This window comes from Leucopleurus acutus (genome assembly GCF_964270905.1).
Source record: "Leucopleurus acutus genome assembly, chromosome: 8".
NCBI classification, from domain to species: domain Eukaryota; kingdom Metazoa; phylum Chordata; class Mammalia; order Artiodactyla; family Delphinidae; genus Leucopleurus; species Leucopleurus acutus.
In genome coordinates this window covers 68,820,889-68,830,256 of record NC_139151.1, presented here as the reverse complement: position 1 = coordinate 68,830,256, position 9,368 = coordinate 68,820,889, and the positions used below count along the sequence as shown (strand labels likewise).

At 46.4% G+C, this 9,368-nt stretch overlaps 1 protein-coding gene across 1 annotated transcript; it reads right to left on the bottom strand.

Annotated features, from left to right (window-relative positions):
- Window positions 1–2,101: 2,101 nt before the first annotated feature.
- On the bottom strand, window positions 2,102–3,544 carry LOC309965652 (calcitonin receptor-stimulating peptide 1-like; the record flags this gene model as incomplete). Its single annotated transcript, XM_082845269.1, has 3 exons — window positions 2,102–2,261; window positions 2,560–2,697; window positions 3,459–3,544. The coding sequence occupies 3 exons, from the start codon at window positions 3,542–3,544 to the stop codon at window positions 2,102–2,104; spliced, it is 384 nt and encodes a 127-aa protein (XP_082701395.1).
- Window positions 3,545–9,368: the final 5,824 nt, after the last annotated feature.

Genomic DNA, 9,368 nt, shown 5'->3' with positions numbered 1-9,368 from the left:
AAGGCCAGTGTGAGGTGGTGAGAGGAGAGGAAGGGAAGATGAACTTGGACCTTGTAAGCTATTGCAATGCCCCAGGTGTTTACTCTGTGAGATGGGGACTCAGTGGAGTATTCTGTACCTAAGGGAGATATGGTCTGATCTACCTTTGCAACTAAAGTTGGGCTACTGTGTTGAATACAGACTGAATGGAAGCAAGGGTCATAATTCTGTGTGCTTCTGAGGAAATAATAAAGTCAGTGAGTAGAAGGGGATGACTTTTCCAATTAAAGAATCCCACTTAACTGACTGTCCACCAGTAAAACTGGCTGCCCAGTAACCTTGGAAGTTATAGTCAGCAGTTGGTCACCGGCATTTCCAACAGATGCCAGGGATGTTGATGCTGTGAAATTCCTATATCAAATAAGCCTTTACATCCTATGATATCCCAGATTCCTTCTAATACTAAGCATCTCCGATTCTACAGCATGTATCACCTCAATCTCCCCCAGTTAGAATATAAGCTCCATGAATGCAGGGGGTTTTGTCTGTTCTGTTCATTGCTCTGGTCCTGGAGCTCAAATAGGGTCAAGCATATAGCAGACACTCAATGATTATTTGTTAAATATAGGAATGTCTCTGTTAAACTTATTGCAGGACCTGAGCAACGCACTTTTCTTCTCTGCACAACAGAGAGTAAAAAGTTGGATTAGATGGCATCTGATTATCTTTCCAGGTCTGCCAGTGTGTGATTCCCTTTCAAACTGTGAGCCGTTGTTCTAACGGGCTTTTCAGGCTATGGGGTGTATGAAGGGGTGCTGCTGGGAGGAAAGGCAGGGATGGGTAAGGGCAAACCTGAGTCAAGGAGAAGAGAACAGATAACTTCTGGGGCTGGGGACCAGGGCACTCTCTGAAAATAAATGTGAATATCTCTTTGAGATGCACAGGGTTCTAATTCCAGTAAAGGTGTTTCACTAGACACTGAGGATACAGGATACCGAGGATCCACTCCAAACATGGTATCATTGCCTCGTTTGAGCCCGCCTGGTCAACAAAATGTCACAGGTCCCTGAGGTTCTCATGGGATAAACAGCATAAATAGCAGCAACACTCCTTTTAAATGTATTGAAAATACATTTTTTATCTTGATGAAGTGCACAAATGAGAACATTTCTTTAAAGAGAGAGTTCCATTGAGGCTCAGCATTACTAGGCATCTCCAGACACCCACAAGGCAGCGATTTCATGTGCCCCTGAGGTTTAGCAGAGCAGCCAACAGGTTGGCTGACAGGGCCCAGATTTTCTACCAGATAAGCCAGTGAGATATGCGTCATATTTATTGAATACAGAATCAAATATATTGATAAAAAAGATGAACACTGGGTAGCTGCAATGATTTTATTCTGCATTTAGTTTATTTCAAACAAAAGAAGTGTTTTCAATGTCAAGAAGCATGCATACATGGGTGTCTTCTAGGCTATTTTTTTTGTAAGTTGCTTTCATTGCAAACTAAAAGAAGTAGAGTTCAGCTTCATAGCGACCTAGGAGAAAAAAGAAGTAACAGCTATTACTTACTAGTTAAGAGGCTCTTGTCATGTATTATCCCAATTACTTTTTATATTGATGATACTATTGTTGCCTTCAAGTTAGATGTGGAAGCTGAGGCTCAGAGAGGGTCTAGCCCATGTCGTATAATTAGTAGAGGACAGACACAGGATTTGAACCCAAGTCTATACTCTGAATTCAGATGTATATGACACTGTAGAGTATCCTCCAAAAGGATAGGGTAATTACCTTGCAAACTCAAATGCTAGGATAATCACAATTATAACCCAGGGAACTGTGTTTTAAATAAATAGGATCTATATTTCCTGAAGGATCTCAGTGGCACAGGGAGAAACTGGAAAAACAGAGAGAAATGAATCCAAGTTTTAGGAGTTTCAGCTGTTGGGACTGTCGGTTCCTTCTTCAGACACTGGTGTGGGTGCCTTCCCCTGTGGATTTTTCACCCATATGAACCCACAGAGGATTAGAGTGTGGACTGCACCCCTGCAATACCCAGTCATTTATCCTCCCACCTGACAGTACAAAGGGCAGTCACCTTCTTCCTAGAATCATTTCGCTGCTCAGATCCAAAAGTTCCTGCGACGCCCACCAAAGACTTTGAAGCCCATCTTGGTGGGCAGCATGTTGCTCTTCACCATGCTCCCAGATCTGCTCAGCAAGCCTGCCAGCCGATGGGTCGTGCAGGTTGCAGTGTTGCAGGCTCTCTTCCGGGCAGTGATGCTGATTTGCAGGATGGAGAAAAAGAAAAAACCTGTTAGTGAGAGCTTGAGTGCAGGTGCTGCCCCACAGGATCATCATGGAAAATTACTGCTCTCAGAGGCACCAATAAACCTTAAGTACTTCTGCTAGAAACGGTCATCACAGCAGAAAATCATAGGCCATTAGGGAAAATGCCACAATCACTCCCCATACACATTTCCAGGGGTGTCAGAAAACCCAAAGGTGCCTCTGGGATATGCTTTCCTGAGCATGAAGGAGGGAGCGGATGCCCTGTGCTGGGTGCGGCAGGGAGTCTCACCTGGAGCCCCGTGTCTTCTGCTCCTTCTCCAGCTCACGGGCCCTCATCTGCTCATAGTCATTCACCATTGCAGCCAGTAGGAGGCGGAATTCCTCCTCATTGAGTGTAGCAGGATCAAAATGACTATCAAAAGCCAACCTAGGGAGGGGAAGCAAGCCCAATACAGGCTTTGAGCCCCTGACTACCCCCTCCCCAGGATAAGCAGCCAGGTTTCCTGGTTTCTGCAACTTCCCCTGAGGATGTGGCTGCCCCAGCTCTCAATGGACAGAGCATGAGGTCAGTATCCATCCAAAAATTCTGCTTCACCAGGATTTAGGCTCTGGTGTGACCTAAAAGAAGTGGTTTGCTCCAAGTGGATCATATAGGCTTGTGAAAGCTGGTGGTTAGATTTTCAAGAATTTTATGAGCTTAGTGTTAAATACAGCCATTATTAAAAATTAAGTGATAATGATAGTTTGAATCTGAAAATCATTTCACTTTAATGTAATTTGAGGGTGAGAAATTAAATGTATAGGTAACATATCAGATTTAATAACAAATAACAAATTTATTGGCAAAGAGGTTAGAAGATAGGATGTAATCTGTTTCTCAAATTGTGGTTATATTAGTAAATAGGTTTGCTAAAAATACAAATATTTGGTAAAAAGCAATGTTATATGAAATTTACAATAACCAGTACTGTATATCTTATGTGTGTTTGTACACTGTGTGCTACATATCTTTGTCTCATAAACAGTTTATGATAAACTTATATATATGTTTACATTCATACATTACCACCACCACCCACCCACCCACAACCCTACCAAGAGCCAGATTCAGCACAGCACAACTGAGAACAGAATTTTATGATCCAGGGACAGAGGGAGGTGGGAGCGCTCCTGGCAGGGCTGTCTCACCTGAATGGCGATGAGTGGAGCACGCCTGCCTGGTACAAGACCAGGATGCTGAGGACCAGGAAGGGGGGGAACTTCCAGAAGACCATGACGACTCTCTGCAAGGGAAGAATAACATCAGCACCTGGAGAAAAACAACTTCCATGAGCCCACAGACCCAGGCTCTGCTCCTGCCTCTGCCCCTAACTCCCGGGCGTCCAGCTTCAGGCTGGACATGTCACTCCACTTCACCATCGTTTCCTCCTCTACCAAGTGGACTGCTGGAAGATCCAGTAAGGCTGCAGCATGCTTGGTTTAGCAAAGAAACCTAGTGGGACAACTGGGTGAGGTCTTAGTCTATAACCCCCGCCCCATCACTCCACTCACTCTCACATACAACCTGTTGGCCAGGACTCCTGGAGGACAGAGTCCGAGTACCTGTCACCACAGCTTTTCCCACTGTGCAACCCAGAGCTGTCCTCCTGGTGCCGGGCTTTTGCACATACATGGAGGGGGGAGGGGATTACCGAGGACAAATTTCTGCCGTTGGAATCCCTGAGAAACTGAAGAACCACATTCTACTGCTCAGCTGCTCCACACTTTGGTAGAGAATGCCCTGTAAGAATCAAGCTGGAAGGGTCTCAAATTGGAACCCAGGACTTAAACTGGGAAAAAAGTTCCCAGAACCCACAACGGGGGCTTGCGTTTAAAGGCTGCCTGCCCCTCAGTCACTGCACCTATTTGGCTCCCGCTTGCGCTGGCCCAGGTTCTGAAGCATTTCCCGCGGTCCGCTAGGCACAAGACGTGATCCGTGAGAGCACCATCTGCACAAAACTATTCCTGCGTCCAGATCTGCTTGCAGTGCCAGGGGAACTCCAGCATCCCAAACTGACCTAAGCACATGTGTTTCGGGAAAGGAAACTGGAGCCCGCCTCAGCGCGGGGAGAGTGAAGCAGGGAGTGCGTGAGCTGAGACCATCCAGTGTTACCTGTGGAAGACGCCTGGGATGCATTGCAGAGTAATGCAGGTTGTGTGAAATGACCTAGACAGAAGTGGACAGAGCCTTTGAGACTGGAAGAGATCAGCTAAGAAAAAGTAATGGAGAGAGAGAAGGAAGAGAGGGGAGAGAGAGAAAAGCAGAATCCCAGCTAAGCAGGAATCTCCGGGCTTACCTGGCAGCAGGAGCCAGGTGGCTTGGAGCAGAGGAGGGAGCAGTGGCAGTAGCTTTGGCTTCAGGCGATGGCACGGTGGCAGAAGTGGCAGTGACACTCGAGCTGGGCAGTGCGTCTGATGCCAACACCAGCAGCTGCTCTTATTCCCGCTGCTCTGGGTCTGGGGTGGTCCAGGAGCTCTGGGCAGCCAATGAGGGGAAGGATCTGAGCCCCAGAAGGATTGTGTCATCACTTGCGTCCAGAACCTGGAGCATCCAGAAGGACCACCCCACTTTTATTTGCATTGAGGTCATTGATGGCGGGGGCGGGAGGGGGACGTGGGGGGGGGTTGGTGAGGATCAACGAAAAACACAGGAAAAGTGAGTAGGAATTTGAGGACAGTTTGACGTCATGGTTAACTTCACCTGTTCGGTTTCGCAGGTTTTGAACACGTACGTGTCCCACTCCATCCCCAACTGTGCGATCTTGTCGGGCAGAGTCCAGCATTACAAGGAATGCTGTCTCCCCTAGGTCTGACCGCAGACCTCCGTGCAAGTGCAGCTTCGAGGGTTAATGCACAGTAGAGTTGATGATTCTGTGCCCAAGCAGGGGGTCTGATTCAGGCAGCTGGAATCACGAAAAGGAGGGCAGGGTTTGTGGGTATCAGACACAGAGGATCAAAAACTTTGTCACACTGGAACTCTGTTGCAGCTGTTCCTTTTCCAGGTGGAAACATCGTGGGCTAGTAACTTCTAGTGCCTCAGTATACTTATCTATGAAATGGGGATCATATTCTCATCTTGAAGGAAAGTTATCATTACTAAGTGTGTACCTGTTATCTGCCCAGGTGGGGATCTAGAAGTGCTTACCAGGGAAGTTCATAGGGGATTCTGTGGGATTGCAATCCATCTTCCCAATCAGCACCCTGTGCAGCTGCCTGGAGTCATGTTGGTTGGTCCATCATGTGGGTTAATGGGGGGCTGGATGCCCTGCTGGGCCTGAGCACGGAAGTGCAAGGCTAAAAGCTTCCAAGCGGACCTCTAGCCCCACGCCTCCTCCCCCACCATTCATCACCTAAAGTTCAGCCTCCTTCTCGAACCATTTGCCCAGCTGCCCCTTGCTTCCGGCTGCTGTTTGCCAAGACGTTCCAGTGACCTGTGATTCCAGCCCTGCACCCACGTCTACCGCAGTTCAGTCCTCTGCTAGAAAGCCCGCCAAGCTTGATGGTGCTGAAGAGTCCAGCGGAGTACAATCCTCGCTCTCACTTCAGTCATACTCTACACACACACAAACTCAGTACTTTCTCCAAACATGTGCCCAGTCCCAAGCCACAGGCACTCACAAAATGACACTGGCGCTCAGCGGCATCCAGGTGATGTGCTCAGTCCCGCCCTAAGTATGCGCAGAGCGGCATGATTAGGACCTGCATCCTCGAAACCTGCACCGACTCTCAGTAAGTGTGCTCTGTAAAGCCCAATTACCCAGCACCTCGACCCTCCTACACACTGCCCAGCACGTTTCTGGATCTCTCTGTCGGAGCTCCTGCTCTAAGCCTTCCAGGAAGGTCTGAGGTGCTGACTTGCCGTCCTCAGCAGATAGAATGCAGAAAACGAAGCTTCTCACTGTCCGCAGTATCGCTGGGTCTGAGCACATAGCGCAAGATCCAAGCAGCCTGTACAGACCCTCCAGCGCGGCAAGCACTGCGGCGGCATCGCGGGGCGGTGGAATAAAACACGGATCCCAGGTAGCTGGTTTTCTCAGGCGGAACCGAAACTAGCCGAAACGAGCCACGAGTGACCCTAGCCACAGGTCCACGCCCCAGACCTCAGTGTCAAGAAGCTTCAGTGTTTTGTTCGACACGGCAGCTGCCTCGCGGCACATCTCTTCCCCTTGCAGGTTGGTGGTCCCCGGGCTTAGGACACCTAACTTCCAAGATGCCCTTATTCCAATTTTCTGCTTCTTAACCGCAGCGGTGGCACTGATGCAAGCGAATAAAACCTTGGGGCAGGGGAACTGGATATCTGAAACTGGCTCTCCTCAGGCAGGGCGGTGGGGGATCCCGGGGATGGAATAACCGGTTGGAAGCGCGCAAGTGCACTTGGGCGCGGAGCCGGGAAAGGCAAGATGTGCAAGGGAAGGATTCAGGATGGCGGATCGCGGGTTCAGTGCATCTTGGAGTCTCGAGGCAGAAATCGGGGGCTGAGACCCAGACCGGGGTTAGGGAACTCAGTAGCAAGACTAAATTGGCGAACGCGGCAAAGCAGATACTGTGCGGCATGTAAATTGGGCTCTGCCACTTAAGACTGTTGTAGGCGAGGCATTAAAACTCAGGTGCAAAACACTTCTGCCGACATGACTTCCAAGACCTGAGGTTTCTGACGTATCAATCTTCTGAAATCATTTGTAAGTACGTGTGCCGGGGAATTGCCTTTTCCTATTGAGAGAACCATTGCTTTCACCAGTGCAATGGTGATGACAAAATGGTTAAGAAAGGACTACTTTAGAAGCCGAATTTGTAACCATGTCTCTTTGTGGGCTCAGAACTCTACCCCTGGCTGCCACGTGTGCCTTCAACCTTCAAAGCCTACATTCGGTCCCCCTTCTGAAATCTTTGGTGGCTACAATGGGCTAGCGGTGTGAGGCAGGTTACAGGGTCTGTACCCAGAGGGTGCTAACGTAGCCTCCAGCAATTTCAGCTTTTGTTGAAAAAGTCTCCCCAGATAGCGAGGGACTGACATGAACTCATCCCTCAAGTACTCTGAATTTCTAAGGAGTCCTGGTGCTGAGCTGGGGGCAAGGTAAAAAAAAAAAAATCTTTGGCACTTAGCAGTATGTGTTGCACACCAGGTGGCACTCACCCAATGTTTGTTAAATAATGGAAGATAATTTACTGTGGCAGATTTACCAGCCAGTCTCACCGCTATTATAGGACTCTAATCTAATCCCAGCCAGCAGAGAATAGGCACCTAGCTAAGTAGCGCAGCTTTTCAATAGGATTTTGAAATTGTGAGCTCATTTGAGACGCTCTTCTCATTTTATTTGACATGCAGAGTTGGTTTCCCCATGGAAATTTCCAGGAACAAGACAGAGAAAGGAAGGTTAACCCTAGGTTCTTTCGGACGTCTAGAGTCTCCTAGTATGAGATACAAAACCATTCTCCTCTGAGCCCGTTCCTGATTTACCAAGTGAACTCAATGTTTAGACCTTACCATGTGCACCTTACTTATGTTGCATCCAGCCCTACCTGAGACTTCTTTTAACTGAAGCACTTAACAGAAATTGAGCTTGAGAAAGTCACCAAGGAAAATATTGATTTAAAAATAGTTACCTGATTATTTGGCACTTGATTGTACAGTCTTATTTCATTACCTTTTTTTTTAAATAAATTTATTTTTGGTTGCATTGGGTCTTTGTTGCTGCGCGTGGGCTTTCTCTAGTTGTGGCGAGTGGGGCTACTCTTCCTTGCCGTGCGCGGGCTTCTAATTGCGGTGGCTTCTGTTGTTGCGGAGCACGGGCTCTACGCACATGGGCCTCAGTAGTTGTTGCACACGGGCTCAGTAGTTGTGGCTTGTGGGCTCTAGAGTACAGGCTCAGTAGTGTGGCACCTGGTCTTAGTTGCTCTGCGGCATGTGGGATCTTCCCGGACCAGGGCTCGAACCTGTGTCCCCTGCATTAGTAGGTGGATTCTTAACTACTGCGCCTCCAGGGAAGTCCCTCATAACTTTTAAACCTGGAAATCAGGTTTTAAAGTTTAAAATGTTTAAAAGGGGGAAACAATCTAGTTTGGAAAAAACATTTTTTACAACATTCTGATAAACTCTAACTGCAGTGTTTATTTCCATACTTTTAGCTTAGATTCCTGTGCTTTGTTTCAAAACTTTTTTCAATTGAGATATAGTTGATTTACAATGCTGTGTTCATTTATTCTGTGCAGCAGTGATTCAGTTATATATATATATATATGTACATATTCTTTTAAATTTTCTTTTCCATTACGGTTTATCTCAGGTAATTGAATAATCTATAGGTCCATCCATGTGGCTGCAAATGGCATTATTTCATTCTTTTTTATAGGTGAGTAATTTTGTACTATATGTACACCTTTTTAAAAAATTTATTTTAATTGAAGTATAGTTGATTTACAATGTTGTGTTAATTTCTACTGTACAGCACAGTTATTCAGTTATACATATTAATACATTCTTTGTCATATTCTTTTCCGTTATTGGTTTACACAGGATACTGAATATAGTTCCATGTGCTATACAGTAGGACCTTGTTGTTTATCCATTCTGTATATAATAGTTTGTATCTACTAACCCCAAACTCCCAATCCATCCCACCCCCACCCCACCTCCCCCTTGGCAACCACAAGTCTGTTCTCTTTGTGAGTCTGTTTCTGTTTCATACATAGGTTCACTTATGTCATATTTTAGATTTCACATATAAGTGATATCATATGGTATGATATGATACTTCACCTAGTGAAGTAAGTCTTTCTCTTTTTGACTTACTTCACTTGGTATGATAACCTCTAGGTCCATCCATGTTCCTGGGAGTAGCATTATTTCGTTGTTTTTTCAGCTGCGTATCTTGTGCTTTCTTTATTGAAAAATTTTTAGAAGATGATTTATCAGAGTGTGCCAGAGACCCATATCTTGTTGAAATTCTGGGATTTTTTTCAAAAATTTTCCAGTTTTATTGAAATATAATTAACATACAGCTCTGTTGAAGTGTATGGTGTCCAGCATAATGATTTGACTTAGATGTCATGAAATGATTA